Here is a 12,565-nt window from a genome sequence, read left to right on the forward strand (position 1 = left end):
TTGAGAGCATCAGATTTATTTATGCTCTCATCTAGTTTTTATTTATTTGACTTCTATGTTCCCACACTGTACTTTCTCAGTACAAAGTTAGTGTCACTATACACTATTGATACTCCATTCCTTTTCAGCCTTAAACACATTTCAAGGTTTCTTCTTAAATATTATTTTGTGCAGTGCAGTTCATTTATAGCTTTGATTTATGAACTCTTCCATGTCAGTTTCTTATGTATTTTGCATGTTTCTGTGAAGATTCTGACCAGTGGACCACTGCCCCTCTGCTTGGTGTTACACGTTTAAATTTCTAGCAGGTCTCTGAGTCCGTCCTCTTGACTTTAAAAGGCCAAAAAGCTCTGCACTAAATTTGGGCATGCACTTGAGGAGGATTTCAAGGAATGTGCAAGCATCTCGGGCGGCTCTGACGAAAGACCAATGCATATGTTCTCGGCTCTTCAAGGTTTCCCCTCCCAGACCAGGCGCCAGGAGTCTCTCACAGTGGGTCTTTGGTCACTGGGACAATACTCCTGTTTATAGGACTGTGAAACAACAGCGAAAACTGAAAGGGATATTTCCAACTTCTCTTTGTTTTCAGTCATCTGGATTTGAGGCTCGTTTTCTGGGTAGTCATGTCCAAGTGGAAAGTACGAGCGCTGACACGGACCGGGCGTCAGGTGAGTGAAGACCCAGACATTGACAACCTGTTGTCTATCCTGTCGCCCGAAGAGGTGGAGGAGTTGGAAAAAGAAGTTCTGACAGCACCTGACCCTGATCCAGATCTCAACATGCCAAGCTTGCTCAGAAAGAGGAGCCCACTAGAGAAACAGTCATCCATCCACAACAATGTTGATGCCAAGGTGGAACCCAAGAAGCTCAGTGAGAGACAGCTGTCAGTCGAGGTATGAAAATGTAGACTTTGTATGGAAATGCCCCTTGTTTCTCTTCAGCAAGAAGTTTAACTCTTTTCTTTTATTGAAGTATCTTTGATGGTTACAACAATGCTAGTTTTTTCCTGTCGGTAACTTGATATTATGATAGATTGTGACAGATTATAAAGATTGTGGTTTACAGTGCAGGAGAACACAGACATGCAAACTGCTTGCTGCTCTCTTCACTGGGTAAGAGGGATGTGGAAAAGAAGCCTCTAAAGTGTCTTCTCACCTGCCACTTTTGGAGTCACGAGGACAAATATCAAGCTGGGTTGGTCTAATCTTACATGAGATTAATTTCCATGAAAATCAGCGGCAACTAAAAGCTAGCCAAGGTCAGAGGTGTCTGGAGAGCTGTAAGTCTGATTGAAATTTCTGGTCATACTACAGCATCTTGGGCCTCAGGGAACAACCAACCTACATGCCACTGTTGGAATGCTGAGAAGCCACAACACTGTTTCAAGCAATATTCTAATGCTTCAGTTTAAGGGTAGCAGTTTTATATAAAGAGGTTATGTGTGTAAATCAATAGGTCATGATTTTTTTCTCTGATGAGATTAAAATTAGATTCATGAGATTGATTGGTAAGATCACTACCCATAAGAATATCAAATAATTTATCTTTTTCCAAAAATAAAGTGACATTTACCTTGGTATACCACATGTTTCAGATGGAGTAGCCAGTTTGACTGAGTGTGATTTCACATCCTGACTTCTTATTAACACCTCCAGAATTCCTCATAGTTTGACATGCTGTCTGATTTTTCTACAAAACTAACTTTAGCATTAAACTTAAGGTTAAACTTTTACAGAAAACATTTGTATAATAACTGATTCTGTTAAATGCCTGCAAATTACTTTACTTCAGACTACTGCCTACTTCTTCGCTGGCAATAAATGCAGCAAATATAGAGCTAATAGAAGCTACAGTGCTGCTTGAAAGTGTGCGAACCCTATAGGAGTGGTCATTATTCTCATATAAAATATTAAACGAATAAAATCTACATCTAAGATGTTAAAAATAAACAAAAAAAAAAATTATGATTTACACCCCTGATTCTACTTACCTACTTGGTTTAACAAATGCACCTTTGGCTTCACTTATTTTTGTACCTGCACTACTTCCTTTCTACAACATATGATTTCCTCTAAATCAACATATGGAATTGGTCATTACACCTATTATGTGAGATGGGGAAGACTGCTTCTCATTAAATAACAATTCATGGTACAATTAAGAGAGACAGGGGGCTCTCATACTTTCAAGCAACATTGTATGTTCAAAGATTGATGAAGGCCTAGCACCATGATCACCATAGCACTGTGCACCATGGGGTATTTGTTTCTTCTTCATATTCCGAACCAGGCTATGTTAAAGTATAATGTAGGGCAAGTGCCATCAAACTGAAATGAACTCTTCGACACCACTTGTGTGGCTTTCAAGGTATTGGAGAGTACTGAAGTCGGTTATCACTTCCTTCTTCCATGCATGTCTTTTGACTGTCTTTAGTAGGAACCTCATGCAAACATAGCAAGAACTTGGAAATTCCATCAGCTGTAGAGACAGATTCATACCCACTTCTGAAACCACAGCCTAGGTGTTGTGAGGTCCAAGCATTACCTGCTGTACCGTGTGTTTCTTCCTCTGGTTAATATACTGCATTACTTTCTGAAAGAGACCTTTTTATAGAAAGGATGTTTACCTGAAAACTATGAAATGAAAAGAATTAATTTAGATACTGTCCTTCTCTCAATGGCCTGAATTGCTTCATGTAATGCATTGCTGCCAAAACATAGAACTTGGTTCTGCTGATGCCAAATTCCTCCAGTCCTTTATCTGATTGCTCTGCTAATGCCTAATGTCCTTATTTAGGAGAAATTAAAGTGTACTATAGCTCTTGATTGTGAGAACAGAAAAGGGCTAAATCTACATAAAATGCATTTTGAGGCGTGTCAGTGAGCACTGATCAGATTGTAGTAATAGGCAATTTTTTTCAGTGTGTCCTATTAGCAAATTAACTGTCACTGTGGGATTTATTGACTAGTCTGTTGTCAAATAAAACAATGAATTTAATGGCTTCTGAAGAAGTTTTTGACCTGGGAGGCACGTAAATGCTACAATGAGAAGTTTTTCTGCCATTACTTTTAATATTATTTACCTAGTGGACTAAAAGGTGACTATAAAGTTAGGAATGGTATAATACACTAGTGCCTTTTTGATCACATGGTGATCATCGTAGATGAACTACAGTGTAGTAGTAGTGGTGGCAGCAGGAGTTACTACAACATCAACCTATTAGAGAAAATCAGACAAAATCAACTGCAAGATGAAACTTATCACAATCAAACCACTTCCAAGAACACATTAAGAAAAATGTTAGGAAAAATGCAAAAGTGACCCAAGCTATCCTGTAAATAAATATTTCCAAAAGTTCTCCAAAGTTAAGAGTCAAGGAGTAGATCTGATGTGGGGTGGAATCTCATTTCAAAGCTGGAGAACTAAAAAGAAAAAGGACTCTTCTTTGTGAATATCAATGAGCTGTAAGTGTGGGTTTTCACTCTGTGATGTCACAAAGAGTGAGTTCTTTCTTTGATATACAGAGTTTAGGCAAATAGACCAGTCATATGAAAATATTCACTTCAGTGCACATATGATTTTGTTTGGTGTTTTGTTTACATATAACTGCATTTTTACACAAATCACACAAAATTACTGCTGTGCACAAGCAGCCTTGGTTGACACACACATACACAATGTCCCGAGCAGTTTCGCGGTGAGCTGGACCCTAATCTGACAACACATAAGGTGTAAGGCTGGAGGGGGAGGGGACACACCCAGGATGGGACACCAGTCCGTCACAAGGCACCCCAAGCGGGACTCAAACCCCAGACCCACCAGAAAGCAGGACCCGGCCAAACCCGCTGCGCCCCCATGCCCCCCGCCTTAGTTGACAGTATACCTCAAATTGATTCAATCAATAAATAGATATTGACGTCCTAAAGCATGTAGTGTTTTAAAAATACTTCAGCTGAAGGTTATTGTGACTGATAATTGATAATTTTGCCTGTTGTCCACATGACGTAGAGAGATGATGTTTTGTTTGTCGGATTGCATTTACATTGCCAGTAGGTGTACTGAAATTTTTACAGCTAAGCACCAGTCAATATTACTAAATGGAAATTAACACACACAGGAACCGCTTGTCCCAAGCGGGGTCGCAGCAAGCCAGAGCCTAACCCAACAACACAGGGCATAAGGCTGGAGGGGGAGGGGACACACCCAAGACAGGACACCAGTCCGCCACAAGGCACCCCAAGCGGGACTCGAACCCCAGACCCACTAGAGAGCAGGCACAGGCCAAACCCACTGCATCACCGCACGTCCTTATGGAAATTAACAGTACAGCATTAAAATATAAGAACTGCAATATACTGAATGCAAAGGCAATATAAAACTGGTTAAAACTGTTATTACTTTAAATAGGAACTTTACAGTTCTTTCCAAAAACTGGATAGTGTAATCCACAATGTGATCTGCAGTTCACACACCCTCAGAAATAAGGGTCCTGAAAAATAATTTTCCACTGTTATACATTTATCTTAATTAACCTGGCAGATGAAAGTGAAGTACAGCTGAATTATATTAATGTCATGCACTATAGAAGCCATCTGCCTATGTTTAGTTTCTTCACAGGGCGAGTTAATAGGAGTAATAAATACTTAGGGTACGTTCATAAGAGTAATAAAGGAACATACTCTTATACTAAAAAAGGTATGTTAATCATAGGGTAAGTCCTACTGCATGTCATCTTTTGTCTGGGTGGTTTTGATCTGCTTCTTTGACATGAGAGGATTAAAAAAAACAGTAACACTGAGCTGTGCGCAAGGATGGCACTGGAGACATTAGGCCCCCTGGCTCTGTGGTGGTTCTCAATCGCAGTTTGGCAAGGTTCCTCGGTTTGATGGCTCACTGCCTTTTAAGGACACATCTGCCAAAGCTGGAGCTGCACAGAGCTGCTAAGACAGTGGCTCACAAATCAGCAACTTGGACACCCAGGCAGATTCATTTACCCATAACAGCTGCTTAAAACGGCTCCCTGTGCACAGTGTAAATACAGTGGATTCTGATGTCAGGTGACATACATTTAGTTATGCAGTAGTTTCTCAGATTGCCTTTAAAAACTTTCAAAGTCTGATGGCTTAAGGTAAAAGGTACAACTGCTCAAAGGTACCACAAACAAGATACAACTTCTTGAAACCAGCCTTAGTTTTTCTGCTGTGATCATTGTAATCTTGTAGTGGAAAGAAGCCTTAAAGTCTGGGTCTGGGTTTGAATGTGGAAACATGATAACAGAAGAGTAGTTTGCTTATATAGCTGGTAGGGATAATGTAGTGGGGTGCTGAATGGGAGGGGCTCTGTGCTGGATGGTTGTGGGATTGAATTCCAGGCTGATACACAAAGCAGCCCTGTGCCCTTAATGTAAACAAATTGACCTAATTTAATCATGAAAAATGCTGCAGTGTAACGAACCACATCACAAATCCTTTTAAAAACAAATAAATACTATTTAATTTCCACTACTATCACACAAAGAGGCTAAATGATTCGACATTCTCTCTGTGTTTTTTCAAAACATTTAAAAAAAATAACACAGCTCTCACTTCAGAGGCACAGTAAATTAATAATATTATATCTTAAAATGTTTGTCATATTATGCTGCTCAATTTGGTTTGTTTTCCTCTTTAATAGATTTGTCTTGAACAAAAACTGGAACACCAGAACCATTGACTGACATTGAATTCATGTATGAATTAATACTTACTACTAATCAGTGGTTCAAACATAGGTTCATGGCATGGGGCATTGGCTAAGGTGTAGTCAGAGTTCAGTTCCAGTTGAGAGCTCAGGCTCAACTCAAGTCTTGCTGTAAGGGCACTGATCGAAATTCTTGTCCTAATTGCAAGCAGTTCAATATCCAAACTATCGCTTGTGTTCACCTTAGACAAATATGTAAGCTAAACAGTTACCAAGAATAATTTTAGTCATGTGTATGTAATATCAAACTGTCCCTTGATAATTAGAACATATTACAAGATCCGTTCTTACATTTATTTATTTAGCAGACGCTTTTCTCCAAAGTGACTTCCAATGAACTTTATGTAGTGTTATCAGCCCACACCTGGTTCACCAAAGTGACTTACACTGCTAGATACACTACTTACACAGGGTCACTCATCCATACATCAGTGGAACACATCCTCTCTGTCACTCACACACTAGGGGTGAACCTGAACAGCATGTCTTTGGACTGTGGGAGGAAACCAGAGCACCTGGCGGAAACCCCCATAGACATGGGAAGAACATGCAAACTCCACACTGACTAAGCGGGGATCAAATCCATGGCTCTCACACCACCCAGGTGCTGTGAGACAGCAGTGCTACTCATTGTGTCACCATGCCACCTTTCTTTAATCAGTAAATGTAAAGTGCAACATTTACACGGTATACTGAAGCCACAATTGAATGCTTCACCAAAACTATTGTAATTATTGTTTGTCTAGCCTTGGATTCATTGTTCGCTGTTATGCCTGTTACCTCTCCTCTGGAATGTTCTGTGTGCTTTCTCTTGCTGATGCTATCTGCCTACCCAATGCAAATATGTGATGCACAAAACATTAACACACACACACACACACACACACACACACATTTTCAGAACCGCTTGTCCCATACGGGGTCATGGGGAACCGGAGCCTACCCGGCAACACAGGGCGTAAGGCCAGAGGGGGAGGGGACACACCCAGGACGGGACGCCAGTCCGCCGCAAGGCACCCCAAGAAGGACTCAAACCCCAGACCCACTGGAGAGCAGGACCCGGTCCAACCCACTGCGCCACCGCGCCCCCCTAGAACATTAACAGTGGATCTAAATTAAAGGTTCTTCATTATTTTGTGTATTGTCTTATCTCTGCATAAGGTCGGGACATTCCTATTCAGGAAAACTTCTTGTTCATGTTAACCTTCATTCATACCTTGGTGCTATGACAAACCAGTATTTAATAACAAACAACAGAATTTTTCACTTTCTTCTGCTGATAGGTGGTTACTATACATGTGAAAAAGAAATTGCATCATCATAAAATGAGACTGCAGATGTCTTCACACTGAGAAAGTAGTATCAGTGTAGATACAGTATGCAAGAAATGCAGTAGATCCAAGATACTGCTTTAAGGAATGTAAGATACAAAATGCGTTTGACATTAATTAACTTTTTATAACTGTAAATTATACATTTAACTCTGCAGCACAAAATGCATCTTAAAAAATTCACAGAAGACTTTTTATCTGTCTTTGCTCCACAGGCAGAGCCCAAGAAGGAGAGTCTGAAGCAGCAGTACCTAAAGAAGATGGGCCTGAGCCAAGAGAAAAGCCTGTCTAGGTCAGAGAGTCAGGAAAGGGAAATCCAGAGGCAAAACAGCATGTCTGGTGAGCGAGACTATGTCAGGAAAGGCAAATCTAACATGGAGGAGAAGCCTGGGCCCTCAAACCAGTTTTTGAGAGATGATAGTCAGGAGACAGAGAGAAAAGGAGGGAGCAAGGAGAAAGAGATGAATGAAGAGAGCAAGCCAAGAGAAAGAAAGGATGATGGTGGAAAGAAGGAAGAGGGCAGCAGTAAAACAAAAGAGTTGATCTCTAAACTGCAGGAGAAGAAGGAGGAAGCCAGAGACAAGGAGCGTAAGGATGAGAACCGGAAAAGGGAGGACAGCAAGACGAAGGAACTGATCTCAAAGCTTTGGGAGAAAAGTGAAAAGGAAGAAATAAAAGAAAGGGAGAAGAAAGAAGAAATCAGGAAGAAGGAGGATTATAAAACAAGGGGACTGATATCCAGACTGGAGGAAAAGCAAAGTCAGGCAAAAGAGAACAAAACAGATGACAGGAAGAATAGAGGGGAGGAGAAAAGCAAGGAGGATGCGCGACTTGCCCAAACAGGATCCCAACAGGAGGAGAAGGATGATAAGAAGATGGAGAAGCAAAAAGAAAAGGAGAATGATAGAGGCATACAGGGAGAAAAGGAAAAGGAGCAGAGAAGCATTAAAGCAAGAGCAAAGGAAAAGGAGAAGGATAATGTGAAAAGGAAAGAGACAGAGAAAGGGAAGGCCATCAGTGAGGGCCTGAAGCACAGCATGGGAGAGGAACCTGTAGGGGAGAAAGGCCCGGAGAGTAAGGCCAAAGAAAAGGCTGAAGATGAGGATGACGATGCCAGTATGTTCGATGAATTGCTTGAGAAGGTCAGCAACAATGACCCTCAACTCACGGAGCTCAATGTGAATAACTCAGAGGTGATCAAGAATAAAACCCTCATACAGTTTGCTGAGGCTCTGCGGGATAACATGCATGTTAAGACGTTTGCACTAGCCAACACCAGGGCTGATGACCATGTGGCTTACGCTATTGCAGGCACTCTGCGGGTCAACAAGACCATCACCAGCATCAACCTGGACTCCAACCATCTCACCAGCAAAGGCATCATTGCCCTGATACAGGCCCTGCAGCACAACGCAACCCTCACTGAATTGCGCTTCCACAATCAGCGGCACATCTGTGGTGGCAAAACCGAGATGGAGATGGCTAAAGTGTTGAAGGAGAACACTACACTGCTCAAACTAGGTTATCACTTTGAGCTGGCTGGTCCACGTATGACCATGACCAACATCCTGAGCCGTAACATGGACCGACAGCGGCAGCGGAGGCTTCAAGAGCAGAAGCAGGCCCAGGCCGATGGGGAGAAGAAGGAGACACTAGAGATCCCCAAGACCTCAGGAGGCTTCCTTAAAACCTCCCCAAAGCCTTCTCCCAAGGTTTCCCCTCTGCCCTCACCCCAACCCTCCCCCAAAGTGACACCCAAAAAAGGAGGTGGAGAAACAGGACCCCCACCACCACCCCCTCCACCACCCCCTGCACCTGCCCTGGACATAAATTGCCTACGTAGCACACTGACCCCTGTGTCGCAAAGAAAACTAGGGAACAAGGGTTCAGGGTTTTCTGGGAACAAGAACTCAAGGGATCAGCTGTTGGCCTCCATCCGAAACAGCAACATTAAACAGCTCAAAAAGGTGAGTCATTTGGGATGGGTTTGGACGAAAGGAATGGATTCACAAGTGACCTATACCTGACCATTGAACTTCTGAGCAGACATCAGGGCCTTACTAATAGGAATTATATACAGCGGGAAAAGAAATTTAACAACTGGTTCTAGAAAAAGAATGTTTTACGTATTTGTTCTAAAAAAGGTAACAGATGAGAGATGATCACTTTTGCTCTGTGCGTCTCGTTGATTGATTGATTGAATGAAACTGTATTCCTCTCAGAGAAACATTCACTATTGAGAAGTCCACTATGTCATTTCTATCCTTTTGCAGGTTGAGTTGCCGAAGCTGCTGCAATGATTGCAGGGAATAAGGAAAGAACGGGAGAAGGAGGGGAGGAGTACAGGGGGAGAGGGAGACAGACATCTCACAGACCCTAAAGAGGTTGAACCTCTCAAGTCTTACTGAATTGACAGATAGTCTTACCACTTTGCTGCGGGAAGCAGGGTGGCTAGTGTGGGATGGAGCAGTTCCTGGGTGTATAGTCCCTTTCCTGTGTCCGAAAGAATGCTTGTGGAGTAATGGGTAGGGGGTGGGGAGCCGTGATGAACAGGTCCATAGAGTTGCTCAGAGGCAGGACATCAAGAGCTGCTCTTTCTATGGCAGTATCAGCATTGGTGTCTTGACTGACAGCTGCACTTTCAAAGCAGGTCACTGGTATGTAGTTGAAGGTGTGCAATCCTTTCTGTTTGGGGCTACATTCAGAACGATGACAGACTCATGATGATGGAATTCGTGAGTTCATTGGTGTTGGACTTTGTCAGAACTCTAGATGAAGCAGATGAGACAAAAATGCCATGTACTCTATCAGTGGAAACCTAATGGGAATTCCATACAGGACTGCAATAGAAACTAATGTAGGGATTGACATTTTCACATAGATCTGGTAAAGACAGCACCAGCAAGACTGGCAGAACCTGATATTAAAGGAGCTAATGCCATTTGTATTATATAGTGATATCTCAGGCATCATCAGTCCCAACCTAGAATTCAAAGTCTTTAGAAATGTCTGAAGATGGAGCTTCAGTTTTACCATAAGGTATGTGGAGATGTGAGTGCTTTAATTTGTTTCAGTTCTGAATTTGTAAATCCCTGCAAGATGAATGCTATTATGCAAGCGCTAATTACTACAAAATATATGTCTTACCTTTCTCTCTATGAATTCAAGTGTGGTTCTGATGCTTGAAAAGTACAACTGAACACCAACACTTGCTCATTTTAATGTGAATGTTTAAATTTCTTCAAGAAATGAGAGTTGCTCATTATTTAGCTAACGTAAACTCTAATGGAATTCAAAGTATAAAGGGATGACTACCTTCTTTTGTAACTTTCTGTAGCACTTGTTTTTATTCTCAGCATAGTGTTAGATATGATTGCTAAGTTTTCCAACAGTTAAACTAGATTTTGTAGTTATTACATTTCTTAAGACAATACAATTTGTTCTTTGCTAAGTATCTTAGTCATCCATTAAATGTACACTAAATTTGTATTTTGCAGTAACGTATGAATGGTTGTAAACAAGCTATTAAACTCCAAACTCCATGAAACTGTATTTCATGTACTGTACTTTTGCCTTTTTTTGACACACCACATATTTATTTATGGTTAATGCTTAATTCCTCTTCCGTACAAAGGTCATTTTCATGGTTTACTATCCAAACTTTCACATTTATCAGTCAGCCCTCTGAGACCATTGAAGTCATAATAACTGCTAGTTGGTATACTGTACAGTGCCGTGAAAAAGTATTTGTCCCCTTCCTGATTTTAAATTTTTTTGCATATTTGTCACAGTTAAATGATTGAGATCATCAAACAAATTTTAATTATTACACAAAGGATAACCCGAGTAAATACAAAATGCAGTTTTTAAATGATGATTTCATTTATTAAGGGAAAAAAGCTGTCCAAACCTACCTGGCCCCATGTGAAAAAGTAATTGCCCCCTAAACCTAATAACTGGTTGTGCCATCCTTGGCGGCGACAACTGCAATCAAGCATTTACGATAACTGGCAATGAGTCTTTCACATCGCTGTGGGGGAATTTTGGCCCACTCTTCTTTGCAGAATTGTTTTAATTCAGCCACATTGGAGGGTTTTCGAGCATGAACGGCCTGTTTAAGGTCATGCCACAGCATTTCAATCGGATTTAAGTCCAGACTTTGACTAGGCCACTCCAAAACCTTAATTTTGTGTTTTTTGAGCCATTCAGAGGTGGAATTGCTAGTGTGTTTCGGATCATTGTCCTGCTGCATAACCCAAGTGCGCTTGAGCTTGAGGTCACGAACTGATGGCCGGACATTCTCCTTCAGGATTTTCTGGCAGAGCGTAGAATTCATGGTTCCATCAATTATGGCAAGTCGTCCAGGTCCTGAAGCTGCAAAGCAGCCCCAGACCATCACACTACCACCACCATGTTTGACTGTTGGTATAATGTTCTTTTTATGAAATGCTGTGTTAGTTTTACGCCAGATGTAACAGGACGCACACCTTCCAAAAAGTTCAACGTTTGTCTCATCAGTCCACAGAATAGTTGCCCAAAAATCTTGGGGATAATCAAGATGTTTTTTGGCAAATGTGAGACGAGCCTTTGTGCTCTTTTTGGTCAGCAGTGGCTTTCGCCTTGGAACTCTCCCATGGATGCCATTTTTGCCCAGTCTCTTTCTTATTGTTGAATCATGAACACTAACCTTAACTGAGGCCTGCAGTTCTTTAGATGTTGTTCTGGGTTCTTTTATGAGCTCCTGGATGGGTCATCGTTGCGCTCTTGGAGTAATTTTGGTAGGCCGACCACTCCTGGGAAGGTTCACCACTGTTCCAAGTTTTCTCCATTTGTGGATAATGGCTCTCACTCCGGTTCGCTGGAGTCCCAAAGCCTTAGAAATGGCTTTGTAACCCTTTCCAGACTGATACATGTCAATTACTTTGTTTCTCATCTGTTCTTGAATTTCTTTAGATGGCAGCATGATGTGTTGTTTTTTGAGATGTGCTTCACTTTGTCAGACAGGTTCTGTTTAAGTGATTTCTTGATTCAACAGGTCTAGCAGTAATCAGGCCTGGGTGTGGCAAGTGAAATTTAACTCAGCTTTCCAAAAAATGTGGTTAATCACAGTTCATTCATAATTTAACAAGGGTGGGGGGGGCAAATACTTTTTCATGGCACTGTAGATCTTGTCATGTGATAATAGGTAACAAAGAACAATAGTTCTAGGGTGCCATTTTTAAGTTATCTTTCTTTGAATAATTGACACTTTGGATTAGAATGTTGCCTCCTCTGTTGTACCAAGAAGACTCTCCTCCTTTCCTAGACTGAAAAAAACAATAGAAGCTGATATTATAAACACTTTTTTTCAGATAATGAATGGAATTGTAATGGGACGGTCCAATCGAAAACAACAAAGTTATGTTTTTCTTTTTTTTTTTTTAATCGACAGTATATCCACGGTTATTGCTAACTGCAGTTTTTATTGGGAATTTAAATGCTCAGAGGTATTTTTT

The 12,565-nt window shown here is 41.2% G+C and overlaps 1 protein-coding gene across 2 annotated transcripts; it reads left to right on the plus strand.

Moving 5' to 3' along the window:
* The first annotated feature begins 226 nt into the window (after positions 1 to 226).
* lmod1b (leiomodin 1b (smooth muscle)) lies at positions 227 to 10,419 on the plus strand. 2 transcript variants are annotated; one of them, XM_018745718.2, is made up of 4 exons: positions 227 to 668; positions 772 to 893; positions 7,286 to 9,037; positions 9,344 to 10,419. In XM_018745718.2, the coding sequence occupies exons 1-4, from the start codon at positions 368 to 370 to the stop codon at positions 9,368 to 9,370; spliced, it is 2,202 nt and encodes a 733-aa protein (XP_018601234.1). In that variant the 5' UTR covers positions 227 to 367; the 3' UTR covers positions 9,371 to 10,419. The 2 variants fall into 2 exon arrangements, with proteins under 2 accessions (XP_018601234.1, XP_018601233.1); XM_018745717.2 differs by having other exon boundaries at positions 227 to 492; positions 590 to 893.
* The last annotated feature ends 2,146 nt before the right edge of the window (positions 10,420 to 12,565 follow it).

This window comes from Scleropages formosus, chromosome 22, assembly GCF_900964775.1.
Source record: "Scleropages formosus chromosome 22, fSclFor1.1, whole genome shotgun sequence".
Classification (NCBI taxonomy): Eukaryota; Metazoa; Chordata; class Actinopteri; order Osteoglossiformes; family Osteoglossidae; genus Scleropages; species Scleropages formosus.